The sequence below is a fragment of the Lingula anatina genome, chromosome 1 (assembly GCF_051362555.1).
Source record: "Lingula anatina isolate TDL-2025a chromosome 1, LinAna3.0, whole genome shotgun sequence".
Taxonomy (NCBI): domain Eukaryota; kingdom Metazoa; phylum Brachiopoda; class Lingulata; order Lingulida; family Lingulidae; genus Lingula; species Lingula anatina.
In genome coordinates this window covers 61,115,200-61,127,558 of record NC_141767.1, presented here as the reverse complement: position 1 = coordinate 61,127,558, position 12,359 = coordinate 61,115,200, and the positions used below count along the sequence as shown (strand labels likewise).

The 12,359-nt window shown below is 35.1% G+C and overlaps 1 protein-coding gene across 16 annotated transcripts in view; it reads left to right on the top strand.

Annotated features, from left to right (window-relative positions):
- The window catches only part of LOC106154744 (myocyte-specific enhancer factor 2A), a 29,371-nt gene extending 17,012 nt beyond the window's left edge, over nucleotides 1-12,359 (top strand). For 9 of the 16 annotated variants that reach the window (XM_013529206.2, XM_013529215.2, XM_013529231.2 and 6 more), the window contains 6 exons: nucleotides 4,386-4,535; nucleotides 5,803-5,962; nucleotides 6,290-6,486; nucleotides 7,324-7,441; nucleotides 7,963-8,101; nucleotides 9,872-12,359. In XM_013529206.2, coding sequence (XP_013384660.1) covers nucleotides 4,386-4,535; nucleotides 5,803-5,962; nucleotides 6,290-6,486; nucleotides 7,324-7,441; nucleotides 7,963-8,101; nucleotides 9,872-10,154 — 1,047 coding nt within the window. In that variant the 3' untranslated portion in view covers nucleotides 10,155-12,359. The remainder of the gene's footprint in view (nucleotides 1-4,385; nucleotides 4,536-5,802; nucleotides 5,963-6,289; nucleotides 6,487-7,323; nucleotides 7,442-7,962; nucleotides 8,102-9,871) is intronic. The other 7 variants (XM_013529308.2, XM_013529299.2, XM_086999555.1 and 4 more) reach the window with 7 other exon arrangements.

The following is a 12,359-nucleotide window of genomic DNA, read 5'->3' as shown; positions in this document are numbered from 1 at the left end:
TTTAATCTTGTCTAAATGTTTTAGCTAGTCATCTTTTGGAAATAAGTCAAAATGAGGCAGTAGATTGATTTTGATAGTTGAATACTTCGGGTAAGGTGTGGCCGAAGATAAAAATAATTTAAACTTGATATGGCTGTTTGCCCTAGGAAGTTTTTTACTGTTTGTTATAGCAATTGATCTTTTTCTTGACCAGTATTTGCACTAGCTATCTTTAAGTATTGGTTTCTACAGAATCTTTTACTCTGAGTGAAAATTGGTTAAGTGTTTTTCAATACTCACATTGCTTTGTTTTAGAATTGATTGCCAAGTTTTTCTGATATTGTAGTCGAGATAAGTGACTGCTAACATAAGTTTTCTACTAGGCGGCAACAGATTTCTGGGGTCAAATGGCACTTTTAAATCGTGAGTTGATAATTATCTTCAGAGTTAAGCGCACTGAATCTTCCGAGAAGAAAGTTTTTTCATTTGTTTTGTGTTTCTCTACAACTTGATTCCATGTGGGTACATTTAAAAGGTCACTTGAAAAAAATATTGCACCCTTTAAGAACTTTTACTTTAAGTCAATAGATACTTTTTCCCAACTTTTCAAATAAATTGAAGGTTAGTTATTTTAAGAAAAGTTCAGTTTTGCCAAAATACCCTTAAAAGAAATAAGGTATTGCAAATAATCACAAGGGTCATAGGTGTTTGCTTGTAAGAATGCAGGGTAGTTGTATTGTATTAAGAACATCAGTTTATTAAAGACATAGCAGTAACTGGATAGGTAGCACTTAGGATTGAATTACATTGGAGAGACTGGTGGAGATATCTTTTCTTGTGTAAATTATTAATTAACTTTCAGCAGTTGTGATCTTTTGGTCATTTTGTTTAACAGCTGTTAAAACTTTCCAGACGGCATGCAGGAGTGGAAGTGGTGCTTTGACTTTGCTTTTTTTCCCCCTCTAAGTATTCTCTTTGTTGTAATAGAATGTTAAGAAAAGGGCAGTGAAATGGTGGAGAAGAACAAATGCAGTTATATTAAGTTAATATCCAAGCTGGTAATCTCTCAGCCACTTGACTTGATAGATTTACTTGTGAATAATGTAAATAATTGACGTAAGAGCCTTCCGGTATAAGGTCCTTGAATCTCATTGAAATTAAACTATTACATGACTGCTTCTAAAGAACATGTTTAACAAGGCTAATAAAAACTAGACCGGAAAAACCCTTGGTTACTAAATACGTCTGTGCTATTTTAACAGACTGTACAATGTGGCATTTATTTAAGTGGGGACAAGTTTATCGATTATAGTAGCCAAAAATAGCTCTCCTCTTATCCAGTTTGCTATATATAACCATCAAGGAAACTCAGAATAGCACCGCTCAGCCTTGGTAATCAATATAGCATGTAATTTCAAGATATGTGAGTTTTGAGTTGTGAGGTGAAAGTATGAATGACTACTCAGGTTACCAAGAAACAGAATTTTTGCTGCTGCTGACTCTGTTGACCAGATGTGCGTATACCACCAAGAGAAAAAGAGGATTGAAAGAACAAAATCTGGTTGAGTACACATAGATGTCTTCATGTGTGTGCATTTATAAATGAATCATAGATATTCATTCAACCAGTGTAGCAGGACGAAAATGAGGGAAAGTTAGACCGTTGTAGCAGAAGGGGAAAATGACAGCTGATGTGATATTATAACTAATCATATTCAAAAAATGACAATTGGTCATAAAATATGTTAATTGAGTTTGCATAAATATAGCAAATGGAAAATTGTAAGATGTTTTTCTCAAGCTCAGATGTTATGTATAATATGATAAATGTGTGTGTGTGTTAGATAAAAATGTGTACATATGTAATCTTAAATAAACAAAAGAAAGAAAATGAGAAAAAAGGAAATGTGAAAGTTTTTTTTTAGTGGATGGTTAAGATTGATGTAACTGTTTGGGATGAAAAGAAAAGCAATACACAATTCTTTGACTGTTCGTGTGTTAAGGGAAAAGAGAGTGACTGAAAGATGTCATCATGCATTTTTCTAATCTGGCAAAAAAAAAAAAAAGAAAATAGGTGGGCTATTGACTGGTACCCAGGCACTACCAGTTCAGCCAGGAAGTAGATCCATCCCTATCTCCCTGCCATTACAACTGGGAAACTGTAATGGAAATTTAATCCTCCAGAGCATGATTGCATTGACGTCAGCTGTGACGCACACACACATTATTATGCCTCTCATCAGTAAGGGCAAATTGTGTTTGCCAATGAATAATCAATATTTGATGATCGCCCAAACAGAAAAGCCAGATGAGCTCTGTCAGGATTCCTCTTACCATGCAAAATCAAGGTGAAAATGCAATCAAAGGAAAGAAAAAATCTAGAATACAAGAACCCCTTAACAGCAGGTTCTCCAAGTGGGAAAGGAAATCATAAAAAAAGCATGACTTCCATCCTAGGGTTATTGAAATTTTCTTGCCTTTTTGTACTGAAGTAGCCTGAATACTTACATGTGCTTTCTCTATACATGTTTTTAATTAATTACATGAATCAATTTCAAAGTACAAAAAATTTTGATATGTAAAATGGGAACTATAGCAGTCTCTAGAATAATTTTTTTTAATATTCCCAGTTCATTGACCAAACTTTTTTCACGTCGTAAGGTATATTTCTGGTGTGTATTCTACTTCCTGTCATGTTAGGCGTTTTTTATGCAAAATGCCTCTTAGGTCAGCAGATGTGAAGCCTTTTACCAGCAGGCAACCAAAAAGTTCTGGCATTTTAACCTAGCCTAACGGCAGTAAAAAATTAACGAAATCTAATGCGTTTGTTATAGGCTTACATCAGGTTATTCAGGTTCAACCCATTAAAAACATTATGTTTTAAACTTAGCAACAGGCAGTACTATTTCTTGAGTTCTATAGATAGAGCACATGTATGCTATATTTAGTTAAGCCAGATCGACAGAGCAGTAGACAATTTCACATGTGGCTGTCTTTAAGAGACGCACAAACTCCAATGAGCTACTTCCTTTTTAAAAGAAATTGAAACGGCATTGTTAAAACAAATTGGTTCTCTGCAAGTTACAAGTTCTCAGGCTGATTTGTATCTGCAGGGATATCACTAGTTCACTGTGGGGGATGGGACTAGGCAAATTTATGGCTAAAAAAAGCTGACAACAGCTGTAGAATGCAAAGTTAGTGCTGAAATAAAATGCTGAAGTGGATAAGCTTAAAAGTGAATTTGGAACACGAAATAGGAAATTTTAGAGGCAGAAGGAACTTAACTTTAAAATCATTGTTTTATTTTATGTTATTTTTACATAACTAATTTTTTCACTAATAGATTTTTGAAGTAGAATGATAGATCAAATATTCACTTATGTGAACTCATGTTTTCATTAATAAAGCTGTTCTCTAGGAAATAAGAAAATGGCACAAACATACTGATTCAAGCTATCAGCAAGGCTGGTAGGAGGAGGGGGTGTATTGCAATTGCGACTGCATATGTTTCAGTTGAGTTATTGTCACATGCTGTCATTTTATAGGTGATAAACTGCTGGCACCATAGTGAAAGCAAGAAGTCATTGCCAGCCGAAATGAGATATTGTGATAGTGAAATATCTAATTGTGGCTATATTTAGACCATTGTGACAGTGTAGATATTTTTATCTGTCTGTGTGCGTTTGTGGGCGGTGATATCTGGCTCCATCAGTATGATACATTTACCATTCAGAATATTGAAATAAAAACCTATTGTATGTACGTAAATGTAATGAATCGTTCTGTAACAATGTAGTCAATGTGCAAAATTTTATAAATAAAACTTTGCAACCCTAAAAAATAGGAAATGTAATACTCAATGAACAAGACCTCCTTACCTTTCTTTAAACAGTTAATTCACCTCTGATGCCTCTACATTTGGAAAGTCAATTTCCTAGTGGCAGATAATTAAAACTTGTACTCTGATCAGATTTACATGGAAAATGCATATGGAAATCATTGTAATACATGTTTGACTGGATGAAATTTACAAAAATAAATAACACCAACAAGAAATAGGTTGATAAAATAGAATTATTCTTGATGGAACAGAATCAGTCAAACATGACGTTTCATTCCACCACCTATGGACCTAGGTAATATGATTTTTTTCATTATCCAATGCTCCAACACATTAAGTCTTTAAGTAAGAAATAATTCTATTTTATCCTATCTAGAGACCATGAAAAATCTCTTTCGTAGAAAAAAATTGGTTATTATAACAAATTTGTTCATCATATCCACACACACACATATATATATCGTAGCATAGTTTTAGAGGAAACATGTATAAAACATGTTTGTTTTCTTTAGTGGAATAGTAGCAGAGAGACTAATTTCAGTTTATTCTTTCTTGTGAATTTTAGGCATTAAACAAAAAAGAACACAAAGGATGTGAAAGTCCAGAGCCAGATGCAGAGTCGTACACACTGACTCCCAGAACAGAAGAACGCTACCAGAGGATCAACCAGGAGTTTCAGGACATGATGATGAAGCAGACAGGCACCATGAGAGGGGTAGGTCATTACTTATCACCTGCTGTGTTATATGTTTCAGTTGTTTGCCAGACTTTGCCTTAAACAGATCAGCACAGTGCACCATGTCTAAGTAAAACAATTTATCTGATATATGTGGAAAAATCAGGTGACTTGTTTGTAGGGAAATTGATGACTATCAAAGTCCTTTAAAAATTGAAGTCTAGTGTGGTCAAATATTTGGTTAATGACAGTTGAACATGATTTTAATTTCACCATGTGACAGTGGTGTAATGGTGGAATCAGTAGAGTGGAGTAAGCTGGTCTACATGGACCATATTGGCTGTCGGTATGCTATATAACATGTCACCTGCTGAGGATCTGGATTCCGCCCAGATGCCATTGTGCAGTGGGTGTGTGGAACAGGAGACTTTGTGATGTGAAAGAACCACTTGCTGTGTGGTTGGAAACATTTCCTTTTTTTTTCTCTTTCTCTGCTATGTGAAACAGGTTATTAATCTAGCGGTTCTGCTGTAGGTTATTTATGAGAATTTCTACATGCGATGTCGTATGGTGGATATATACAGATGAAGATTGTGTTTGCATGTGCTTGATAGATAGTAAGGGCAACAGCTGAAACTATGGATTTCAGTCAGAATCTTCTGCCTTTGCAGTGATTGATATCTTTCAGTGCTTTGTTGTTAAAGGCATTTGTTCCACCAAAGTACATGGTCTATTAAACCTACTTCCTTCTAAATTGTCTTTAGGTATCTTATTCAACTGACATTTAGTAGAGATCGACAGGCATGCCTTCAAGAAGTGAATATTCTATTACTTTGATGGATTGTCATTGTAATGAAGCCACCCACACATTCTTTATGTCACTTTAAATATGCTTTTTTATGATGAATTATTTCACTTTATTGAAAGGATGAAGCTGCTCAAACCAAACTAACCCTATTATTTCCATTTAATCAGTTTCCTGTTATATCAGCCTAGCTCATTATCAAAAGATCAATTGTTATTTTCTTGTTCTTGGATTTTTTTTGTGACCTTTCTTTTATATATGCTTGTATTGTTTCATTGGGTCTATTCTTTAATGAATTTTGTTTTAGGTATAAATTGAGTCTGTTGTCTGTTTTTTTTTCTTGTTTTAAAAAATGCAAAAGAGAAGTGGTAATTTTTTTCATCTTCAAAATCCAGAAGTAGATGGAATACCACTGGTGTAAATTCACACATATTAAATGCACCATTTGTGTAATATTATAAAATGTCATATGTTTCAAATCCATCATATCTATCATTCAAGGGAGTGGGGGGCTACCAGAGCATGCCAGTGTCCGTACCAATACCAGCTACTCATAATTCTGGATTTCCCAACCATCAGCAATCAGCAGGAATGATCAGTAATACTCTGATGCCCCCACAAGCCATACCACAGAGCAGCAGCCCCAGGCCAAGTTCCACAGGTTAGTACAGGCAGTAGTGAACAGTGAATGTAATAATATATTTTTTTCCATCTTTTTCTTATCAGCTATAGCCTTTTCAGGTTATAATATTATTGTTGTTTCTAATACATGTGTTAGATCAAATTTCTAATTTATGTGTTAGACCAAATTTATTGTAACGGATTTTACTATTGAACACAATAAAGATGGCTGATAGGTACAAAATAACTACATCTATCCCTTGTTGCTAATTTGTATACAGTAAACTTAAATGAACTGTAAGCAATGGGAAATGTATACAGGCGTTACTTGCTGTCACTGTTCTATCCTTACTTACACTGTTCACAGGTGGTATGCTTGACCTGAGCCAGAACAATTACCCCTCCCAGAGTACATCTCCCAACCCTGCCGCCGTAGGCAGTACATCCCCTGGGGGAAACATGTCTAGAGGGTCGCCCCCTTCCACCCAGGGCAGACCCAATCTACGAGTGGTGATTCCCAGCACACGAGGGGAGGTGGTAAGCAACTCTGAACAAACAGAGGAGGTGCGGTCATAGGAAGAAATATAAACTCCCTGAGAGCTCATCTTTGGGGTGCTCAATGATGTGTATATTTTACCATTGCACTGCTTTTTGTTGTCCACTTTGCATTGTAGATAGCTGCAGTGTAGCCCCCAGCTTGTATATTTATGTATAATCCCTATTCATTCAGTGAATGTATTATATGTACCCTATTTATGTACAGTCATTGGTATTTTTTGTCATTAAAAAATCTGGCATTTAAAGGTGTCACACCTATAGATTTGTTTAGTGGCTTGTACACCTTACAGTTATTAGTTGTAGATGTATTCTCTGACAATAGAAATGTCTCATAACTTGGTGCTTGTAATATTTTTGTTTTGCATTTCCGCCCCAATTCCAAACCAACAACTTTCAAAGTTGCATGTTGCTGTTTTCCACATTTTATTTGAAATTAATATAAACATTGTACCAATAGTTTTTGTGTTCCCAGAGTGTAATTGCTTATATTACTCCACACCAATTATGATGTGTGCTTGCATCCTTGAGCACTCGCAAAGAAAGGGTTTTCTCGGGCAGAGATTTCAAATGTTTTATTATATTTAAAGTTAAAATATAAGGGACATACATTATGTCCCATCCACAAGATTGTCTTCTTATACTTCAAAATATTAAAAAAATTCTTTCTTGACTTAATCTTCTTATTTTCATTCTTCATATTTAAGCCACAAGTACTTTCCTACTTAATGCTATCTTAACAAATAACAGTATTTCAATATGCTATGCTATTTTACCATTTAATACCTCACAAAAATTATCTGCATCTTATTTTGTGTTCTTAATTGAGTATGGGTTCTCTTCCAGCCATTACAACCAAGGACAGCCAACAACACCCTAGCAACCCCTGTCGTTTCCTTGGCTACTCCTAGTTTACCAGGTACTGGTCCATATCCCTCCGGCCTGCCGACATCTTTTGCACATAGTAAGTCAGTCTGTAACAAATGGCAGGTGACGGAGCAGACAGGGATATTTTTGGTTACTTTGGTTTACTTTTGCTGTAGAGGAGAATAGTCTTAGATTGATGTGTTTATTTTTGATTTGTAAACTATGTAGGTTTGGAATAGTTGTGATTTCTTCTTCTGTATCTGTCATTAATTTACTAAAATTCTCATGATTTCTGCATTTTCTTTGAATATTATGAGGGAACTGGATCACTGTCTGCTCTTTGCTCTTTCTGCTTTGCTGTAGGATGCTAACATTTGAATTTAGTTATCTTAATTTTCTTTGATTTTATTAATCTTAACTTCAGTGTACTTATCCTTAAAATTTAACAGATTGATAGCTTCAAATAAACTAACTTAATAGTTAACTTCTCTTGAGTCAATTTTTACCAATTTGTGAAGTTTAGTTGAATTTTAGTTAAAATTTGTTATCTTATAAGGAATTTATTATATTTATTTCCCAAAATTGTCACATTTGAGTTTCATTACAATTTTCTTGCAGCAGATTTTCACCTAAACTCTGCCGACCTGTCTGCCATGCAAGGTTTTAATACCCCTGGGGGTCTACTCCCTTCAGCCTGGGGAACACAAGGACCTTTGTCAGCAGCAGTGCAGGCAGCCGGACTGAACCAACCACCACTGTAAGTTAAAAATAGCTAAAATATGTTTCTTTGCCTAATTCACTCACCTGTAGATATGGATTATGATATGATACTTATTATAGATAATAAGTTTAGGATGTTTTAGGTCTGGGCATTTAAACCATTATGGCATTATAATAAGCATAAATTATGATCTTAGTGTGATTTAAATAAGATTTATTAGAGAGAAGTGAGCCTTAAAAACTTGATTGTATCTCTTTTATGGTGGTGTTTGAATAGCTGTACATGATGACCTTTAAAAATCAGAATTCTCTAATAAATCATTCTGTTGGCCAGCATAGTGTTTCATAAAATTTTCATAATCATACTGTTAAAGCAGACTTTACGAAAGGCCAAAAAATCTGTCAGACATTCGGTCTGACAAGCCTGAAAATTTTGTCAGACCGAAACAAAATCTGTCAGACCGAAGTAAAAAAATAGAAATATAAACCATTATTCGTGTTTTCATGTGTATTTTCTAATGTTTTTAATCATTACCATTAAATAAAATATTAATTTTTTGATATATATTTATTTGTAGAAAAGTAAAATAAGAAAGAAAAACAAACAAATAAAAAAATAGGCAAAAAATTACTTGCATAACAAGTTTTTTATTTAATGAAAAAGACGCAGTGGAATGACACAAGGACTAAAAACATTTCAAGTATGAAGAATGTGTAGCTAGTAATATCAAATGTATGTCCATAAAAACGTCTGTTAATCAAATAACCATGTTACGCGTTGTTTTTGGCAATAACATATGCATTTTGAAATAGCACAGTAAGACAGTCTCTTTCATTCAATTGAAGTTTTGACAGAGACTGTCCAGTCCGAGTCTAAGTTACTTTTTCATTTTATTTCTTTTTTTTTTCTTTTTTTTTTTTTTTATAAAAAGAAACTCAAACTTTCATCAAGTTCAATGTGCACGTTCTCCAACTCGTGATGAACGGTACATGCAAATACGTACATACGTTCCATAATTTAAGAACCCGTAATAAAGCTGTAACATTTATATTGCTATTGATCAAAATGATAACTTTAGTACTCCCGACGCTCGGCACACACTATTTTCCTCTCCTACAGATCATAAGTCCGCCAGGGCCTACCTTCTTTCCAATTTTATTAAACTTCCGTTTCTCTTCCTCACTTCTTTTTCATTTTTGCCACGCTTTGCACCAACGAAGTGTTTAAAGTTCAACAACGTCATTTTCTAAGCAAAAGGCTTATCCATGAGTACTGTGTACGACTGATAATGAAGAAACAGAGGATAATGTCTGTAAAAACGCAAATATAGCACGAGCACATGTGTTGCAGCCATTTTGTTGTGTAGGGTATTACGAAAACGAAAACGAGACTGTACATTACATCATTCAGGAATTCCCCAACCTCAGCCAGTCACAAAATAGTATTTGTGAGTGAAACTTAGGTTAATAAATTATGTATAATTAGCTGGGAACTCCCCGAGATTTTCACCCCTTCTCTCTTTTCGAATGAAGTAAAATATATCGTCCAGAAATGAAACAACAACGTATTCCTTATATGTACACATTCCCAGTCAGTTTGAAAACTCGCCGGACATAAGGTCCGACGATACAGGATTTTTTATCGGACCCAGACGAAATTTACCAGGCATGTCCGACGGTCCGACGCCTTTCGTAAAGTCTGTTAAAGTTCAACGTTTTTCTTTTGTGCCTTTATTTCTGTATGTAGATGGGAGCCTAGTTAGTGATATGTAATTGTCAATAAATAAGGTTTGATTTGTTATTTTAGTTCGACTCCGACAAGTATCCACCACATGGCAACCCTTTCAGTGAACACTGGCAACAAGATGAATATTAAAAGTGAGCCCATCTCTCCATCACATCGAGAGAGTCACACACCATCAGGCCAACATTTACGCCCTCCTTCAGCGGGACACATGCAAGGCCACATGTCACCAAATCATATGGGTGCTCATAGTAATGCTTCCTCACCAGGGGGAAGCACAGGTGGTGGGGACTATGATGGGCCAAACGTGAAACGTTCACGTATGAACGATGGTTGGTCATCCTAAGCTAAGAAATTTCAGTAAAGATAAGAAGTGGAATAAGCTCTCTTCACACCATTTGTATAAAGCACTGTCAGCAGATTGTGAGAGGTGAAGACAGTCCCAGGTGGTCCTCTATAGAGATGTCTCAGTTCTTAGCCCTGGCTGTTTGTTCAGCAGGTATAAACAACGATCATCCAGTCCACCCATCCTGAACTAACTTCTCAACACTTTCCAGTTAACCAGATGGCTGACTGCCTGCATTCTCTACTGATCAGCTTTATAAGCCAAGAAGACCATGGCTATCCATTCCTCCAGGTTTGCTTGTTAGGTGAGCAAAAAAGGAGTTGTAAATACAAAGCAGAAATCTATTGAACTGGGTTTCTTTATCATGCAAGCATGCAACTTTTCTACCATGCATTGATCTATGTACCAGTATCCCAGGGGAGTGAATTATATGGGTCCTAATGTCTCCCTCTCTGTGGTACTGTGATCCTTGTTGCTTATTCTTCAGAACTGGGGGCATTCTGTGGCCATTTGGGATGGTAAGGGTCAGGACCAGTGGAGGGAGGCAGGAGGGCTCAAATCTCCATGTCGCTATTTTCATTTGACATTCCCGTGTGATCCATTATCCTTCAATTTTAGATTATTAATAATTATTATTCGTTTTAGTTGTAAGCACTTTCATGTCTTCTATTTTGGTAATAAAATTAATATATTGCAGGGTATTGATTATGTTAAGTTATTATTCAAGCATTTTGTGTGAACAAGGAGTGAATGTTTTGATCCGTAGAATCCCAAGGACTCTTTGATGGAAGCATCATGAGAAATGTTTATTTGCTTTTATAGCCACGTGGCTGGCTGTGTAAATTGTCCAGATCATATAGAATCATGCTCAGGCCAAATATATGATTAAGTAAAAAAAAAAAAGAGTGGAAAATTATATAAGCACATGATATTTTATCACTGTACAGGTATTTAAATAAGAAACAAAAATATGCTCCTGGGATTTTTTTTTTTAATATACTGTAATATAACTTCATTGTCAGGTGATCAGGAATGTTGTATGACTGGAATTAATACAAAGTATTCCCAGCTATGGGTATACTTATGTAAGGTGATTGTTGATGTTACCATGACGTCCACACAAAAGGTCCAAAAGGTTTGCTTTGCCTCCCACTCCCATCATCATTGGGGGATATCTCGTACTACCTGTTTGTGACATGTTATAGTTAGAGAATATCCTCATGCAACGTTTAAATGGGAGTCAAGAGAAAGGTATGCTTTTTTGTTCCTGTTAAAGTGTGAAAAAATTGTGGCTGTTCTTTTCCTGGTGATGGTGTTGTATTGTTAGTCCAGTCTTGTAAGCTTTTGTGAAAGCAAAAGACGAAGCTGAAAACTTTTAAAGTTTGTTTTTGTGTAAAAAATAAAAGGTTTTCTATTTTCAGTAATTTAAAATAGAAACTTAATACCTATGTTTGGAAGCTCTTTTCAAATGCCGACTTACAGCTAGTCTAAAAAAGGGGTATCCATTCTTTAAATCATATGTACGCAATATGTTGGCAGAATTCATACTATAATGCCAACCATCTCTTTTGTACTTATGTATCCTGCCTTTGTACATTGTACAGACTTTCAAGAGATATTTTCAGCCAAACTGTACAGAAGTGTGTAGGTAAAACCTATATAGCTTAAGATGTATCTAAGCACTTTGGTTTAAGTAATGGTAGTAAGTAGATAGAACTCATCAAGGTTGTCTATTTTTGACTAGCAATAATCAGGTGTTGCAAATTAATTGTGGTAAAAAAGGACTATGAACCAGGCTGGACCTTGATGACCAAACATTTATGCAAATTGATCACTGCATAAGCAGGTCTTGTGTACTAGAATATTCCTTTAAAGTAAAAAGGGTTATAGTTATTTATATTGAAATTGCATCACTCAACAAAAAAATCATGTTCAAAATAGTTAATGATTAAAAAGAAAGAGGATGCATAAGGCAACAAGAGGCAGATAATTAAATATCTATCTCTCAGAAAGATTGTTACTGCCGTTATTTCAACTGTTAAAATATGGAAGAAAAGGGATGTGATAGTTTGAGAGCTGTTTATAACAGCAGCATTTTCTATCACAAGTAATCTTGTCTGTTCTTGTTTACTGTTTATGTATGTACACTTTCTCATGTTTGGCCTTTGCTCTTTTAGGAATAAAAAGTGCTATATTATAGTGCAA